This window comes from Pongo pygmaeus, chromosome 1, assembly GCF_028885625.2.
Source record: "Pongo pygmaeus isolate AG05252 chromosome 1, NHGRI_mPonPyg2-v2.0_pri, whole genome shotgun sequence".
In the NCBI taxonomy this organism is placed as follows: Eukaryota; Metazoa; Chordata; class Mammalia; order Primates; family Hominidae; genus Pongo; species Pongo pygmaeus.
Genome location: NC_072373.2, coordinates 100,652,387 through 100,671,734, shown reverse-complemented (window position 1 = coordinate 100,671,734; position 19,348 = coordinate 100,652,387). Strand labels below are relative to the sequence as shown.

The following is a 19,348-nucleotide window of genomic DNA, read 5'->3' as shown; positions in this document are numbered from 1 at the left end:
CCGCCGAGCTTCACCCACAGGGGTCCACGGCCCATCCTATCACGGATGAAAAGATTACAGGACTGACAATGAGGCCCTGAAGGGATCTGATGCAGCTGGTGGGGAGAAGGGTGGGTCGAACTTTGGGGGGTGGTGGGGTGGAAGAATATCTTTCTTCTCCCTGGGACCTACCGAGGCTTTACCTGTGAGGGTCTTGGGCCCATCCTTCAATCCGAGAGCTTCCAAGCCAAAGCACAGCTCCCCAGAGTGGACAGGTGGAGCAGAACCGGCATTAGGTTGGGAGGGTGGGTCGGTAGGGGTCGTTCCTCACCTTCCAGGCTGGGTATGGAGACCTCTAAATTCATTCTAGGACCACAAGCGCTTCTGTAAGAGCTCAGGCCCATTTCAGAACACTCAGAGGTTCCTAGCCTGAAAGTAATCCCCAAAGCAGACCAACCGGTTTGGGGTAAAACAGGAATAGTTGGGTCCATTCTGGATCTTTCCTAGCTAAATGCCTTCAGGATTTAGGAATATTTTCCTAGGAGGGCCAAGGATTAGCTAGACCTGCCCAGCGATTCCAGCCCTGAGAACCAGACAGAATGGAGGTATAGCTGACAGCTGACTGGGAGGGGGCTGACGGTCCTCACCGCCACCAGGCTTAGTTGGAGACAGATTCCCCCGGGCTGTAGAGAGACGACAGTAGAAGCAAGGAGACCAGTTAGGAATCTAGGTGAGAGGCAGCGGCAGCCTGGACTAACATGGTAACAGTGAAGCTATTGAGAGTGGTCACATTTGGAAGATGTTTTGTAGGAAGTGTCAACAAAGTTTCTTATTGATTAGATGTAGGGAATGTGAGAAAGAGAAGGGTTGGGGGGAACACATAGATTTTGGGCCAAAGCAATAAATATTCCATTGACAGAATTGAGAAAGCAAGTTGGTGGAGGAGGGGAACTGGGTAGCAAGAAGCAAATGTTTCGTATTGGACATTTTAAGATTCCTATTTGACATTTAAGTATAACTGTTGAAAAAGCAATGGATATATGAAGAATCCTAGAGATACAAATTTGCCAATCATCATATAGATGTGGTATTTAGAGTCAGGGGACTGGAAAGGACAATGTAAGGGGGAAGTACAGATAGAAAACGGTCTAAGGCTGAGCCATGAAATATGCCACATTTTAGAGGTTGTGTAGAAGAGGTGGTAGCAAAGGATATTGATAAGGAGTACCAGTGAGGTAGGAGGAAAAACAGAGAGTGAAACGTCTCAAGAAAGAGAGATCAACTACGTCAAATTCTCCTGAGAAAACTATTGGATTTGGAGTGGGACTGCACTAAATCTGTCCATCTTTTTGGGGCAGGGGCGGGAGGGAGAGGGTTAGGGAGGATTGATATCATTCCAACACTGACTTTCCAATCCATGAACAAGGTATAACTCTCATTTATTTATGTCACTGTTAATGTCTCACAACAATATTATAATATTCTCTCTAGATGTGTTAGATGTATTCTTAGGTCCTTTATTTTTGTGTTATTGTAAATGGTATTGTTAGAATCTTCAGAAGTAATTATTGGCCAGGTGCGGTGGTTCATGTCTGTAATCCTAGCACTTTGGGAGGCCAAGGTAGGCAGACACTTGAGCCAGGTGCTGGAGACCAGCCTGGGCAACATGGCAAACCCCATCTCTACAAAAAATACAAAAATTAGCCAGTGGCACACGCCTGTAGTCCCAGCCACTCAGGAGGCTGAAGTAGGAGGATCAATTGAGCCCAGGAGGCAGAGGCTGCAGTAAGCCAAGATCGCACCACTGCATTTCAGCCTGGGTGGCAGAGGGAAACCCTGTCTCAAAAATAAATAAATAAATAAATAAGTGATTATTACCAGTCTCACAGCTGAGGCAGAAATTTAAAACAAATAAATAATAAGTACTGCATTTATTCACTCCAAGAAAAGTAAAAGCTAAGGCCCAGAATGTGGCAAGGCAAGGGTTAAAAAGAAGAGAACAAGTTTTCCTCTGCCTAGCAAGCTTACTTCAAGGACAGTTGTAAGATAACGCTGTCCCAATAGCCAAGGTCAAAGGAATAGGCTCCAGACACCCCTCCCTTCCAGAGCAAGGTTGAAGGAAAAAAAAGAGATTCTTTTACTGTTACTCTTTCCCCAGGCCTCTTAAGCATTATTTACAAATGTCTGTATTTAGCCAGTTTTTGTTTTTCTTTTGATGCAACTACAAGGTCACCAGCTATGCAAGGTCACAAGTTATATTATGCTATGTATTACGTGACCTGTCACTGTATGATTAACTGCTTTTGTGTCTGTAAGGCCGCTTATAAAAACCCCACTCTGTCTTTGTTCAGTGCTCTGCTTTTTAGATGCAAACCTGCTGAGCCGTGCGTACCTAAAATAAACAACAATCCTCCTGTTTTTCCATATTGGCCTCTCCTTTCCTCAGTTTACCACAACATAGCCATAATAGTATAAAAACTGAAAGACCCTAAGACACATATACATTAAGCTTGGCAACAGAAAGCAGGATGTCACACACAAAGCTAGTAATGTGAAAATCTGGTCTTGCATAAGGTCTTTTAGGTACAGACTTCTTTGTTAATGCACATTGGCAGGAAAATGGGAACGAATAAAATTGCTTGCTGTCCTTCTCCCTTTATTCTCCACTTCTTGTTTTTTCTAAATGTGAGGTCAAAACTTCCATGAGGGTAAGAAGTTCAGTTTTCTGCCTTTCCCCTTCATCTCCCTATCACACTAGGTACATACTACTCCTTAACACTTAGAGAAGATTAAAAAAAGAATAAATTGTGGAGAGGGAGCATATGTGAAAGTAAAAGATTCCCAGACATAATATGGGAGTTAATGGAGAAAGAAAATCTCTAAGGAAGACTAGAAATAATTGGGTTAGGGATTCTCGAGAAGTAAATTAAATTCCCCAAATGTGGTATTCTCTGAGAAAATAATTTTGAAGCAGCAATGGCATGATATCCAGTGAAACAGCGGTCCTCTGGAGCCTGGCTGTGACTTCAAGGCCCACTTCTGGAAGGGCAGAAAGACTTCTAAGAGGAGAAATGAGCATTTATGTAGGTTTCTAAGTACCATCTTTATTTTAGAAAATAATCATTTTCTACCTTGAATTCTAGTTTATTGTGACCAAAGATTGTAAAATTTCAGGATATGGCTGAATTAAAATTTTGGTCCTGCACTTAAATAGCTGCTTGAATTGCAATTTCTTATCCTAATTATTTTATCCTTTCATTCCACTGTGAAATCTATATCATGGCACTTAATAGTCAACTTTATTATTTTAATTTACCAAATGCTTATTTACCTTTCATGGGTTATTTCATTTAGCCTTCATGATATCTGTTGTCATTGCCTCACACTCAGTAGGTGGCTTTTAATACTATTCTATTATTTTGATCAATTTGTATAATATAAATATTCTCTCAGTGTTTGGTAAAGCTGTCTGGGCTTGCTTTTGTTTTTTGAGACAGAGTTTCGTTGTGTCACTCAGGCTGGAGTGCAGTGGCACGATCTCAGCCCACTGCAAACTCCACCTCCCAGGTTCAAGTGATTCTCCTGCCTCAGCCTCCCAAGTAGCTGGAATTATAGGCACACACCACCACACACGGCTAATTTTTGTATTTTTAGTAGAGACGAGGTTTCACCATCTTGGCTAGGCTGGTCTCAAACTCTTGACTTCAAGTGATCCACCCATCTCGCCCTCCCAAAGTGCTGGGATTACAGGCGTGAGCTGCCGCACCCGGCCTTGGTGCTATTTTTAGGATATGTATATCTGACTTTTTTTTCTGTTTCTCTTATAGTTAATTCTTTATGCAGGTATTTTACTTTTCTTAGCTCAACTTTGGTAATTTGTATGGAAAAGTCAACATTTTGTCTACATTTGCAAATATATATCAAAAATACACATCATTTTAATATCTTCTATATCTAGTATTACTTATGTGCTTTTTCAATAGTAAGTTTACGGAAGGATTAACTCTTAATTTTCTTTTCAGGGAACACAGCGTTTGGTTTTATAAATTCCATTTTGGTGGAATAGGAAGGTATGATCTGTTTCATTGACTATGCTTTCATCTTACTTTATTCCTTCTATTTTCCACAGGTTTTTGTTGTGTTCCTTTATTAGCGTTTGAGTTAAAAACTTAATTCTCTCTCTGTTGCTCAGGCTGGAGTGCAGTAGCATGATCTCAACTCACTGTAACCCTCCGCCTCCCAGGCTCAGCGATCCTCCTGCCTTGGCCTCCCTAGCAGCTGGAACTATAGGCGTGCACCACGACATCCAGCTAATTTTTCTATCTGTTGGAGACACAGGGTCCTGCCATGTTGTCCAGGCTGGTCTCCAATTCCAGAGGCAATAATTGGGAGGCCAAGGCGACCTGCCTACCAATTATTTTCTCTTAAATGCATTTTAAAGCTATGAATTTTCTCCTGACTGCTTCACGTAGGTTTTAATATTATTTGCCATGAAATATATTTCACAGTGGAATGACAGATAATTGGGATAAGAAATGGCAATTCAAGTAGTTATTTAAATATAGGGCTAAGATTTGAATTGTAGCTTACTGGGACCAAAGCTTGTGAAGTCTCAGGGTATGGTTGAATTATAGTGCTCTTGTTATTTCTAAAGAGTGTATAATTTTTATTGATATCCCCTTTAACCCATGTGCTTTTTCCTAAGAGTACAACTTAAGGAGGGCATGTTTGATTATTTCATTGTTTTATAATCAGTTAACTATGCCCTGGTCCTATATGGTTTCAGCTTTTCAGCACTTGTTGAGACTTAATTTGCCATCTCACTTATGGCCAATTTTTGTCAATATTCTATGTGAATTTGAAAATAATGTAACTTTCCTATTTTGAATATAAGATGGTATAGGCATAATTATAGTTATGATTAATCTTATTAACCGTGTTCTTCAAATTCTCCATATCCTCAATAAGTTTCAGTCAACTAGATCTGTCAATTCCTAAGAAAGGTATATTAAACTTATCACTGTGATCGTTGACTTATATGCATATATTTGTATGTATCCTTGTTAAATGCAAACAATTCATGGTCATTCCTTAATGGAGCACTACCTTTATGAATATGATATACCCTTCTAGTGCCATATATAAATGTATTTTTAAACCGACTTTAAAAAAAAAAAAGTCAGGAACTTGCTCTGTCACCCAGGCCAGAGTACAAAGGTGCAATCATAGCTCACTGCAGCCTCAACCTCCTAGGCTCAAGCAATCCTCCTGCTTCAGCCTCCTAAGTAGCTGGGACTACAGGTGCATGTAACCATGCCTGGCTAATATTTTTACTTTTTGTAGAGACAGGGGTCTTGCTTTGTTGCCCAGGCTGATCTCGAACTCTTGGCTTCAAGTGATCCTCCTGCCTCAGCTTCCCAAAGTGCCGGGATTACATGTGTGACCCACCATGTAAGCCCACATTTTTCTAACTTCTACAGTAATAGTATCTATATCCTATTTATTTATAACATAAATCTTACTTAGCTTGTTTTACTTCTCTTCACTCTTCCTTTCCCTACCACCCTTCTACATCACCAGGAATTTGAATTCCAGGTTTTCTTTTTAATTTTCTAGAATCTAAATCCACTTTGTTTAGCAATATCTTTTACCAAATACATGACCACCTTTGCTTCCATTATCTCACATCTTCCCTTATGATCTTTTTAAATTATTGCTGGAATAGAATTCTGAAAAGTCACCCACACTGAAATGACAGTTTAATTGAATTCAAAATTATTTTCCCTAGATTTTAAAAAATAATGCTTCGTGTCTTCTTATATCCAGTGGAGCCCAAATGAGTTGGATGTAAATTTGACTTCCATTTCTTCATAAGCATTTTCCCTGAATATGTTTAGAAATTTCTTTGTTCCCAAATTTTGTCACTGTGAATCTAGGTGAGGGTCCTTCTCATCCTGTATGCTCAGAATTTAATAGGACCTTGCAATCTAAGGATGTATGTATGCATTTAGATTCTGTGAAATATCCTCCTTTTATTCCTTTATTTTCTCATGACTGTGGTTGCATACTACACGATAGTAGGTTGTACACTCACATCGGCAAATCTTACTATTCAAATGACAGCCCCTGAAATTGTGCAGTGCACAATCAGCAAATCTTATTTGGTAGATCTGTATTTTATTTCTTACATGTTCTCAATTCTCCCCTCCTCTCTAACTCCTCATCCTATTAGATGAGTTTGGAACATCTGGATCTATTTTTCATATCATTTAACTTTTCTTTCATCTCTGCATGCATCTTTTTATATGGCTTTGTGGAGGAATTTCTGGCTTATCTTGATCATCATGAGGAGGGAGAAACTCAAACTATGTGTTTCCTGTGCTTTCACACTACAAACAATCAACACAGAAGACTGTGACCAAGTGTGACGGAGGGGAAGGGGGGTCTCCACACAGCAAGCAAGCAATCAGTTCTGCAGTGGACACCAGCTGAGTGTACTCCAATTCAGTTTTTACACTATTTATCAGGAGATCCCACAGGTTGAGGGCTGAGTCTACCAGACTGCCCCCACTTCAAATGCCAGTTCCAAGTCTGGGCCTCCAGAACTTCTGACCAACTATTTCTAAGCTGGGGTTCCCATGGCTTCCTCCTTTGCACTGTATTAATTTGTTAGAGCAGCTCATGAAACTCAGAGAAACAGTTTCGTTTAACTGGTTTATAACAAAAAATACAGATGAAAAGATGCATAAGGCAAAGTATGGGGGAAGGAGCATGGAGCTTCCATGCACCTCCGCTGGGTGCGCCGCCCTTCAGGAACCTCTACATATTCAGCTATCCAGAAGCTCTCCTAGCACTGTCCTTTTGGGTCTTTATGGAGGCTCCATTACATAGGCATCACTGATTAAACCATTGGCCATTGGTGATCGGCTTAACCTTCAGCCCCTCTCCCCTCCCCAGAAGTTGGAGGTGGGCTGAAAGTCCCAACTCTCTAATCCTCCCCTTGTTCTTTCTGGTCACCAGCCCCCATCCTGAAGCTACCTAGGGGCTGCCAGACATCAGGCAACTCATTAATAAACAAAAAGACATCACACTTCGGTGTTTCTAAGGATTTTAGGAGTTGTATGTCAGGAAATGGGGTTGAAGACCAAATATATATTTCATAATAGCACAATCTTTCAGTTCATTTATTTTCTCTTGCCTTTATCTATCCTGTTCTGGATTTATCCCTTGTTGAATTTTTATGTCAATGACCAAATTTTAAATTTCCAAGACGTGGGAGCGCCCAGTTACTTGGTACATTTTCCTGCCTCCTTGAACTAAATGACAGCACTACTCACTGCTGGGGTCAAAGATGTCAGTCACCAGCCAGACATGGTGGTTCACACCTGTAAACCCAGCACTTTGGGAGGCCAAGGTCGGTGGATCCCTTGAGCCCAGGAGTTTGAGACCAGCCTGGGCAAAATGGTGAAACCCCATCTCTACAAAAAATACAAAAATTAGCTGGTTGTGGTGGTACATGCCTGTGGTCCCAACTACTGGGGAGGCTGAGGTGGGAGGAGAGCTTGAGTCCAGGAGGTTGGGGCTGCAGTGAGCTGAGATTGTGCCACTGCACTCCAGCATGGGTAATAGAGCGAGACCCAGTCTCTAGAAAATAAATAAAAAGACTTCAGTCACCAAGGTAAGGAGATGGGTGGATACTCCTACTGTGGTACCTGAACTGTCATCCTGTCAAGCTGCCCCAAGACCAACTTTTGTCTCCTGGTTCCAAAACATGTGGATCATTTTTTGGTCCACTCCTGTCTTCTGCAGAAGTCCTCCTTGGCACTCTTCACTGTTACCCCATCTGCCATCTTTGTCAATTTTTTATCATTTATAGGAATTTGGGGTGGAATATGAGAAGAAAGCAACATATCTTCAGTACACAATCTTGAATCAGTAGCTATTTTTCACCTGTGCATTAGAGATGGGAAACTTGCAGAGCACTTAACAGGACTTCCTTATGACCATCAACTAGTATTTATTGAATTGTTTTTAGTAGGAAACATTAAGCAATTATCCTTCATAAAAACATTATGAAGTAAGTATTACTATATTCCCAGTTTTAAGATGAGAAAACAGATTAAAAACACCATAAAGAGCAGAGCCAGGTTACACTCCAGGTGGTCCGTTTCAGGAGCCTGAACTGCTTACTAATACACTATACGATGGCATATCCAGATGATTTTGGGAACACATTATACTTCTACCCTGCCAGGAGGGCCAAATATATTTACTTTGTCATCTCTGTGCTATAAGGGGCCACATTTCTACCCATCAACTCAATCTACATTACTCAAGCATGCTTGTAATTCATATGTTATTTCCTGATGCCAGGAAGAAGAGTCACAGTTCTGTTTCACTATGCTTTTATCTTTGAGACTCAAATTCCCCCTTCCCCACTATAAATTATTTGCACATACTAGTCTAGAAAGATTTAATATGCCACTTTCCCCTGCAAACACATCTCCACAATCATAAACACCATGAAATAAACTTCTCTTAGACAAATGAAAAAGTTTCTTACCTTTTTCTCCAGGCTAAGGATCAAAATTCAAGTTTTACTTGGTTAACTCTCCTGCTAATCTGAAAACTGTCTTCTTCTCTATAGATGCTTGCTGTTTCAGGGGGGCAGGCAGGAGTTATTTAAGAATAATTTCCATTACCTAATACCTTGATACTAATGTGAAAAAAATCATGAAAATCAGAGGTCAAACACTTAAAAAGATCCACGAAAAATCTCCTACAAAGACACTTAAATAAGCAAAATCATCAAATTTTCATAATGTGACAGGGAGAAGATTGAAGAAACCAAAAAAAGCAAGTATGTTCCTTTGCTGGAACTAATCCTATGGCTGATATAGATACAAGTTAATCAGCATACCTTTCTCCTGCTCATTATTCTACATATATAATATGGGTCTTAAGTAAGTAAACATTCCAAACTAGATGAAATATAGTTCCAGAGAGAAATTATAAGTAGTTTAAGACTTAACCCTTTGTATTAGAGTTCTCCAGAGGGACAAAACTAATAGGGGAGACATATATCTATATCTATAGATATAGATAGATGATAATAGATTAGATATAAATATATTAAAGGGAGTTTATTAAGGAGAATTGGCTCACATGATTACAAAGGCAAAGTCCTACAGTGGGCCATCTGCAAGCTGAGGAAGAAAGAAGCCAGTAGTGGTTCAGTCTGAGTCCAAAAGCCTCAAGAGTGGGGAAGCTCACAGTGCAGCCTTCAGTCTGTGGCCGAAGGCCCAAAAGCCCCAGGCAAGCCACGGTGTTAAGTCCAAGAGTCCAAAGGCCAAAGAACCTGGAGTCTGATGTCCAAAGGCAGGAGGAATGGATGGAGGCATCCAGCACAGGAGAGGGATGAAAGCCAGAACTCTGCAAGCCAGCTTAGCCCACCTTCTCTCCTCCTGCTTTGTTCTAGCTACCCTGGCAGCCGACTGGATGGTGCCAACCCACATTGAGGGTGAGTCTTCCTCTCCTAGTCCACTGACTCAAATGTTAATCTCCTCTGGCAACACCCTCGCAGACACACCCAGAAACAATACTTAGCTATCTAGGCATCCTTTAACCCTATCAAGTTGATACCTAATATTAACCATCACACCCTAGGATTTAGAATTTTCTTAAGAACACTGAATGACCCTTGCCCAGGATCGTATCTGTGCTGTGTCTGAAGTCTGTTTTAGACTCCCTCCTGGCCTAAACAATTTTCCTTCAATGCACTGAAAAATGATAATCCCACAAACTAGAAACCAAGACTTGTGCAAAATCAAAACATTGCAAAGGCGGGTGTGGGGAAATCAAGCTCTTATCTTTAGGTATATTCTATTCCTAGGTGTTTAAAACACTAATATTAAAAAGTGATATGGATCTTCACCTACCCTCTGGTAATTTGCAGTTATTGCCCTTTGATCATGTAAAGCAACTGAGATCATTTGCTCCTGACTTCACGTCACTAATCTGTATCCTTTATTTTTTGCTCCAAGTGTTCCTTCTTCTGAGAGCCTAGTGCTGCTCCAGTACCTAGATATCTCTCTCTCCCCCTCTCTCTCTGTCTCAATATCCAATCGATCCCAAGCTGTATTACCTCTTTACCAACTTTGGGAAAGGGGACCAGTATCCAGGCTTGGATAAGCCAAGGAAAAATACTAAGGAACTGCTTAAAGCTCTAGTAGTTCTTCTACTTTGCTGTTTCTGGCTTTGGCCATCTAAAGCAAAGTTCCTTGGATTGGCTGACAGTGAGATACTCTCTAGATTCTTGTGTCTCTTTTTAGTAGGACCACCTAAGATGTATCATCCATTGTGTAACGAGTTCTTGACCAAAGAAAAGAAATCTTAAGGTCTTCGGACTCTGTCATCTTTCTTGTTTGCCACTCTTTGGACTGTAATTTGAAGAGAAAAAGCCTTTTCTTGTGAAAATTTTGGATGCTGAGTAGTTGACAAGAACAGTAACTTCAGCTAGAAAATGCTGGAAACAATTTAATAAGCAGAAATGATTAACTCCAAAATCATCGACATGACTCCATCAACCCCATTTTTAAATTTCTATTTAAACATTTCCCAAATTATTTGCACATTCTTCTTTTGGCTGTAAGTCTTGTTTTTCTCTACGCTACCTAATAGTTTTCTAGATAATTTCTATTCCCTTGACTTGTTCTTACGTTAAATCCTCAAAATTAAGAGCTTTCAACTCAAAAATCAGAAATAGGAAAGAAGTGTTTAATGAAATGATTTCACTTTTTTCTGAAAGTATTGACGTGAAGTATTAAAAGCATCATCTGATAGAAAAAGAAGGTACTTGCCAAATGTTATATTGGCCTTTATAGAGCACTAGTAACAGACACTATAAAGTCTTTTGTTTCCTAATTTATTATTTTCCTAATGGGCCGCATAGCAGACACTGAAGGTTCTACATAACAAAGGTCCTACAAGTAAATTGTGAAAATCCCTTATTGGATGGTGTTTTTAGAATACAGAAGGTCTTATTTCCTTAATGCAAGATGCTTAGGGAAGTCACTCTCAAGTCACTAGAAATCTATTAAAGCACCACTTGCTGGAAAATGGAATGTGCTCTGGAAGTACAACGGTGCTCTTGCTAGTGCCTTCCTAACCATAACAATAATAACAACAACACTGATCAAATATTTACCATGTTCCAGCCACTGTACTAAGTGTTTTGGGTACATTACCTCATTTAATCTTCACATCAAGCCTAGAAGATAGTTTCCATTGTTTTTCCCACTTTACAGGGGAATAACTTGAGGATCAATTTGCTGTAAGGAAGTTTATTTATCACAAGTAAAGAAACTTTTCCAAGGTCATACAGTCCTTATGTGAGGAAGCTATACTCAAAGCTGATGTTCATCACCACTACAGGCTAGTGCCTTCTCAGCAAGAACTACTCTTACAGTGCTAAGAGGAGAAATGGGCAAGGTGGTAAGAGCCAGAATATCTATTGTTGATATTGCAGATACAGCTCTGAACTTAAGTCCCTAAAAATGATCTCCAACCTCAGTTGCCTCTGAGATGCCTTCAGCATGATATGTGATCATGTGAGAGCCATGTTATTTGTATTCTTTTTACCACCTCTTCTGCATCCATCTGGAGATAGTTCTCTTTTCTGTTTTTTCTAGAGGAAAAAAACAAAGACAAAAAAACAGGGAGATCTTAGCAGAACCAAGGCAGATTAGATATTAGCCTTGAAAATGGTGACAGCAATCAGTGATATTGAACCTGAAATAATTTAAATAATTATCAGGGACTTACCAGAGCTAAGTTCGTGGACCACTGGGATTTCTCTTATTTGCGCGTCTCATAGTCTTCCATAAAGTGATGGGACTATAATTGTCCATCTTCAAGGTTCCTTCTATGACTCATGTATAATCCCTCGACTCTTTTAGGAGATTCCTGGCAGTTAATGTCAATACTGCCCTTCATAATGCTTCTGAGTTACCTTAGGTAAGGTCCTTAAATACCCAATGGCTTATACTCTGAGGCTTCTAAACTGGTATGTGGACTTGGTGGTTGTAACTTCACCCAAATCCTCATTCTGTGTTGTGCTGTCCCTAATTTAAAGGGCAAAAGATTTCAAACTCAATCATTTCTTGTTAAATTCCACTCTTGGAGCTCCACCTGTCATAAACACAATCCCATTTCCCAGGTACTCAATTACTTCTGTTTCTCGAATCCATCATTCATCCCATAGATATTGAGTGCCTAATGTATTCCAGATATAGTTCTACATAATAGGGATAGAGCAGTGTATGAAACAAAGTACCTACCTTCATAGGACTTATTCTGAGGAGGTAGGAGGGGAGACAAATGATATAATAACTTAGACTATATCTGAGTAATACAACAAATAAGTCTTTAAAAACAGTGGCTTGAATAAGATACAAGTTTATTTATCTTTCATGTAACAGTCCAGGGCTAACAGAGCAGTTCTGCCATCCTCATCACAGGGCTTCTGCCTCTGGGTCCAAAGTAGTTGCCCCAATTCCTGCCATCACATCTGCACCCCAGCCAGTGGAGAGGGTAAGAGGGCAAGAGCAACACATACATATTCTTTTTTAGGGCACAAACTAGAAATAATACATACAACTTCCATTCACATCTCATTGGCCCCAAACTTAGGACAAACCCAGATGCAAGAGAAGCTGGTAAATTAGCCTTTAATTGAGAAGCCATGAGCCCAGAAAGCAGAGAGTTAGAGTATACAAGGAAAGATCATTTTTATGGATATCAGTCTCATTCAGAAATAAACAAATAAATACATTAGTATTCAGATGGTATATGGAGAAAAATTAAGAAAGTTATGAGAGGCCGGGCACACTGGCTCACACCTATAATCCCAGCACCTTGGGAGGCCGAGGCGGGTGGATCACAAGGTCAGCAGATCAAGACCATCCTAACACAGTGAAACCCTGTCTCTACTAAAAATACAAAAAATTAGCCGGGTGTGGTGGCACATGCCTGTAGTCCCAGCTACTCGGGAGGCTGAGGCAGGAGAATCGCTTGAACCCAGGAGGTGGAGGTTGCAGTGAGCCAAGATTGCACCACTGCACTCCAGCCTGGACAACAGAGCGAGACGCGAGACTCTATCTCAAAAAAAAAAAAAAAAAGTTATAAGATAAGGAATACCAAGAAGTGATGAAAGAAAAGGAGGGGAGCTTGTTATCTTACTAAGATATTCAGGGAAGACCTCAATGACAGTTAGTAAGGTAACTTCTGAGCAAAAGCTTACAAGAAATTAGGAAGCCAGTCATGCAAGTATCTAGGGATGAGCCTTTCAGAAGAGGAAATAGCAAGTGCAAACATCCTGAGATAGAAGGGCCTTGATGTATTCAAGGAAGTACAAGGAAAAAATTATGATGAAATGGAGCAAAACAGGTAAGAGAGAGGGTCAGAGAAGTGAATGTGGGCCTTGATGCTGAAGCCATTGGAGGGTTTTCTGTTGAGGAGGAGTATGGGAATGATATGATCTGACTTATGTTTCAAAAAGTGTACTCTAGCTGCTTTGTGGGAAATACAGGAGGGAGAGAGCAGAATCAAGAAGGCCATTTAAAACGCCATTGCAAATATCTGAGAGGTGGAAGCTTGGAGCAGGGAAACGGTGGAGGTGGTGAGATGTGGTTGGATGCTGTACATATTTTGAGCCAAGAGGATTTTCTGATAAATTGCATTTGGAAAATAAGAAAAAGCTTATTCACTCACCACTCTAATAGTCACACCAGTCTATAATCCCAGCACTTTGGGAAGCCAAGGCAGGTGGATCACTTGAACCCAGGAGTTCAAGACCAACCTGAGCAACATAGTGAGACCCCATCTCTACAAAAAAAACCTCTAAAAATTAGCCAAGCATGTGGCATGCACCTGTAGTCCCAGCTACTCAGGAAGCTGAGGTGGGATGATCACTTGAGCCTGGGAGGTCAAGGCTGCAATGAACTGTAATCATGCCACTGCACTCCAGACTGGGTGACAGAGCAAGACCCTGTCTGGGAAAAGAAAAAGGCACAGCGGGGGGTGGGGGGGCAGGCATGGTGGTTCACACCTGTAATCCCAGCACTTTGGGAGGCCAAGGCAGGCAGATCACCTGAGGTCGGGAGTTCGAGACCAGCCTGGCCAACATGGTGAAACCCCATTTCTACAAAAATACAAAATTAGCTGGGCATGATGGCTGGCATCTGTAATCCCAGCTACTCGGGGCTGAGGCAGGAAAATCGCTTGAATCCGAGAGGCAAAGGATGCAGTGAGCCGAGATTGTGCCACTGCACTCCAGCCTAGGTGACAGAGCAAGACTCCATCTCGAGAGAGAGAGAGAGAGAGAGAGAGAGAGAAAGAGAAAGAGAGAAAGAGAGAAAGAGAGAAAGAGAGAGAGAGAGAGAAAAAAAGAGAGAAAGAGAGAGAGAGAGAAAGAGAGAGAAAGAGAGAGAGAGAAAGAGAGAGAAAGAGACAGAAAGAGAAAGAGAGAGAAAGAGAGAAATAATCATCACACCCCAAGAAAATCAAGCTAGGACCATGGTGAACAATGCTCCAAGAGTGTTCTGATGCTGTAAACTGAGTGTGATGTGTGTAAATTGTTTTGCACTTTGCAAGTAGGAGGGTGGGATAGCCAAAGCTGTTCAATATAATAATATTAAAAAATAAAATCTCAATTGAAGTAAAATACAAATTTTCTTAAGCGATATTTTAAAGTAAATGGATGAGGGGTGAGGAATTAATAACCTCTAATCACAGAATAAAAATGGAAAGAGAATTCCATCTACCCAAATCAGACAATTAAAAAGTTGAAAGAGGTTACAGTAAAAATTGGGTGAAACTAAAACTTAAAAAATAATTTCAGAGGATACATGATACGCTCGTCACAAAGAAAATTCCAGTTGAACCTTATGGACTTGAGGAATGGATACCTTTGTGTCTCCATCACTTAGCACAGTAGCTGGCACCATGTAAGTTCTCACAGAATTTTCCTGAACTCTCCAACCAGAGGCAACCTTTCACTCTCAATTCACGTAACATTTCCTTCTTACTCTTCTTTTGGGAATAACATATCTTGCTTGAATTATATTTATCTTTATGCCAGTTTAATTCCCTCTTTTAGATTCATTTACATCTTTGTATCCTCTAGCTCATTATTTTTTCAAAATAAAATGGATTAACATAAAAAATTATTAAAGAGATAAATTAAAAGAAAATATTACAACCTGGCTGAGGGGCAAAAATTATATGTTCAACGTATATTTGATAATACATACTGAGAAAACACAGTCTACTTTTACTTTTCAAAAGTTTGTTCATGTTGACATTGTGGGACCTAGAAGATTTTTATCAAGTTTTCTATTTTTGCCAAGTCATATCATCTGCTATAGTTCAGCTATAGTTAACCAAATGTAGAAAAGAAAAAAATTTTCCATAATATCTAGTAATTCTCCAAAACAAACTTGTTCCTTGTTAAACACTGACATTCTTTGATAACTCTCACTTTATCCCACAGAGGTCATGTACTTATTTCCCATCTGTTGTCCTATGTTTACATTCCAAATTCAGTTGCATTGACTTTTAGAACAGCTTTAGGAACTGCACCCAGTTTTAAAATACATTATTTGTCTAAAAATTATGACATGAGATTAAACTGTCATCTTTGCAGGTTTCTACACATACTCCAACTCATTCACCAATCCTTGAAAACATTATGTACCAATCTCAATGCCCTGACCCAGGCCAAGCCCATTTCTACATGTGCAGTGTTCTCCGGATCTGATATTTAAAGCCCCTTATCCTGATACTACACACCTTTTGTCTTCTGGAGTGCACCTCTCTTCTCATCCTTTTTCAAGGCACTAGAAAAGCAGACCATTTCTGCAGCACTTCAAAAACCAGGGTGAGAAAGCGCCACTCTAATCTCATCATTTTGGCTACATAGATACATTGGCTCAAGGGAAGATGCCAAGTGTAGTACTTTACCACTCTGAGGATTTTTGAATCTATAACAGTTGTTTCAACTGGGCCAATAATTATTAAGCGCAATAATTAAGAGTATCCATAGTAAAGGAGTAAGAAAAAAAGTTAGAAAAAAAGTAATGAAAAATATTTACTAGAGGATTTGAACCCACCACTCTCAGATCAATTTTCTAGTGTTCTGTTGACTGGCAACCAGTCAACAAACTTTCATTGAGAAGCTATTTTATAGTAGGCATTGGGATAGCCTTTGTGGAATAAATACCAAGAAGCATATGTCTCTAGCAGAAGACAAACAAGAAAATGTAAAAACAAGAAAAAGAAATTGAGGAATAAGGCTACAGTTTACAAAGCTACACAATTGTTCATTGTGCAAGGAATGAGGCCTTAAAAGAAAGACTTCCCTGTGAACTACAATGAGATGAAAAAGCTTCTCAGAGTGAGATTTGAGCAAGAGTTTAAAAGAACTGACAGATTGATAAGAAGCTTCAAGTATTCTAGAGGACTGAGTACTAAAACTCAGAACAATGTAACAAAAGCACAGAAGAGAAAGTTAAGATGCTTTACATGACAGTAGAACATTTAGGCTAAGCTGGAGGACTGGGGAGAACAAATGAAGAAGGTAAGTTTTGGCTAGATAATAGGTGGCCTTTAGTTTCAGGATGAGGATTTGGAAGTTAATCTTTTGGTCAATGGGTAATAAATGATGGCATTTGTGTAGTTGAGCCAGTTGACAATGCTTTAACAACTTCAAAAGGCCCTGAAAAACATGGTCCCTAATCCTTAAGAAAAAAAGAACTCCTGACTTCAGGACCCTAAGCTAGGAGGAGATTGGATAGATTCTCTTATGGCCCAACTGTATAGAAAATAGACCACCTCGGCCGTCTCACTTATTGAGTAAACTTTCCTACCAGAGAATGTGCTATGTATGATTTCTTTACTTTCAACGGAAATTTTGGATTCTCAGTTATCTTTCCCTGACCTCTTGTCTGGTGATCAGAAAAAGATGACTGAACTGGGAATCTTAATTTTCTAGTGGAAAAAAAATCATGTATACCACATTTTATATGACTTTTAATTGGGTGTAAATTTGAACTTTAACATCATAAAAATTAGTAAAATTCATTTTAAGCACAAAGTTGCTAATTCCCCCAAGATTTATCAAGAATGGCTTAATTTCAAAGGCTGTCAAGTTAATTATAAGCTAAGATTTTCCAGTTGCACCAAGGGTATATTTTATTTGGCAAAAGAAACATCCACTGGCTTTTATCAGGATGAGTCTTGAGTTACACAAGTTTTAAACTGAGAGGTCTTCAGAAATTCACCCTACATATTAACTGTGGCCTTCTCTACACCACAAATTCCCCTCCACTCATCCTCAAATTGCTTTCCTTTGTCAGAACATCTGTGACACACCCACAGGTCGATTAACATGAGGACCCAACACCTATTAAAACATCCACACTCCTGAGAACACTAAAAACCAACCACCTCGTCAGGTCCCACCTCCAGTCTAGCTGAATCAGGAAACCTCAGGAGAAGCACCTGGAAGCGGGTTTAACAAGCGCAAAGGTGATTCTTATAATTGGGAAAGTTCGGAACCAACACAGGGTTCTTGTCCTGGAGGAGGTATTTTCCTGTGGAGAAGGACCTGTAAACAGCCTATGAAGTGCTCAGCTTTCACCAAGAAAAAAACATGGGCTGGTAGGGTTAAGGAAACGTTTGACTGAAATGAGGATTAAATCCTGAAGGTCAGGGATGTCTCTTTGGGCGCTGGGGTCTCTCAATCACCAAAGATCGACATTATAGGCCAGGTAGCTCTTTGTCCCCCCAGAGATCTGTCCTGTGCCTCATGCTTAGCACTCCTGACCTCTACCCATTGGATACCTCTAGCACCGCCCCCCTCCCCCGCCCCCGCCCCCGCCCCCGCCCCCCACACACACACCTGACAACCCGAAACATCTACAGATATTGCCAAATACTCCACAGGGGGTGGGGTGGTGGCAATATATCTCCATGTTTGAAGTCACTGGAATGGAAGTTAGGAGAGGATGGCTAAGTCAGGACTTGCAAAAAGGCTACGGGACGAAAGCACATGGCTATATTAGACAAAGTTTGTGACAAACGCCTGTAGGTATATGGTAAGGAAAACAGATTAAAACACTAAGAAATAGTAAGAGGTTGGACAGGGTTTCTCATCTGTATGAGAAATCTCGTCTCGTCCATTACTTTCAGAAACAAAAAGGAAAACGACTTTGGAGATACAGGTTAAAGGTTGAAGGGGTGTAGAACCACCCACCGCCTCCTTCCCTCCATCCCTCCCAAATATCCCAGAACGTGTCAAACCTTTCTAATCTCGTAGCAGAGATAACAAGCAACTCAGTAAGACTGGACCGGGATGACTGAGGGCCAACTCATTACAGGACTACAGAAAACTCCTTAGTCCTAAACCCGAATGCATCCGTGACCATGGTAACACTCCCTACCTGACCAAAAGCTATCCAACGCTCTGACAAGTGTTTACAGCTGCTTTCTCGATTACTGAAGTGGCTCTGAAAAGAGCCTTTGGGATTAGGTGGTTGATCTACTGCGTCCCCTGCACACCCTTACTTCGAGCTGGTATACTTAGTGACCGCCTTGGTGCCCTCGGACACGGCGTGCTTGGCCAGCTCACCGGGCAGCAGCAGGCGCACGGCCGTCTGGATCTCGCGGGATGTGATGGTGGAGCGCTTGTTGTAGTGTGCCAGGCGGGACGCCTCTCCAGCGATGCGCTCGAAGATGTCGTTGACGAAGGAGTTCATGATGCCCATGGCCTTGGACGAGATGCCGGTGTCGGGGTGGACCTGCTTCAGCACCTTGTACACGTAAACGGAGTAGCTCTCCTTGCGGCTGCGCTTGCGTTTCTTGCCGTCCTTCTTCTGCACTTTCGTAACAGCCTTTTTGGAGCCCTTCTTGGGAGCAGGAGCGGATTTTGCTGGATCCGGCATGTTTGCGCGAAAAAAGGGAACACAGACTTAAAGAAATAATTCCAGACTACCGCAAAACGGGCTGGTTACCCGCTATTTATAGAGCCTGTATGCAAATGAAGACTCGCAAAGTGCTGCGTTTTAATTGGTTAACTTACAACGGTGTCGTCAGAGGGGGTGGAGTCTATGTAAATAATAGCTTCTAGTCTTGCTTCCTTAATGGTCGCTGTAACAAAAGTCTTGTTATCCAATCAGAATGGTCCATTTCACACTAACCAGTTTTAAGCTAGGTGAAGCGACTTTCAACGGCTTGGGGTTTTTTTCTTGGTTTTCACTTTCCATTAGACTTGCATACGGAAGAAATCTTAACGCCAGCTAGACAAGTTAAT

General features: G+C 40.8%; 1 protein-coding gene across 3 annotated transcripts in view; it reads right to left on the bottom strand.

The window, feature by feature from the left end:
* LOC129020854 (histone H2B type 2-F) overlaps positions 1-19,124 on the bottom strand; it is a 57,370-nt gene extending 38,246 nt beyond the window's left edge. For 2 of the 3 annotated variants that reach the window (XM_054465738.2, XM_063651295.1), the window contains exon 1: positions 18,604-19,124. In XM_054465738.2, the coding sequence (XP_054321713.1) occupies positions 18,604-18,980 (377 nt within the window). In that variant the 5' untranslated portion in view covers positions 18,981-19,124. Of the gene's footprint in view, positions 1-522; positions 663-18,244; positions 18,247-18,603 lie in introns of those variants that run through there. The other variant, XM_063651296.1, reaches the window with a different exon arrangement.
* Between the last annotated feature and the right edge of the window lie 224 nt (positions 19,125-19,348).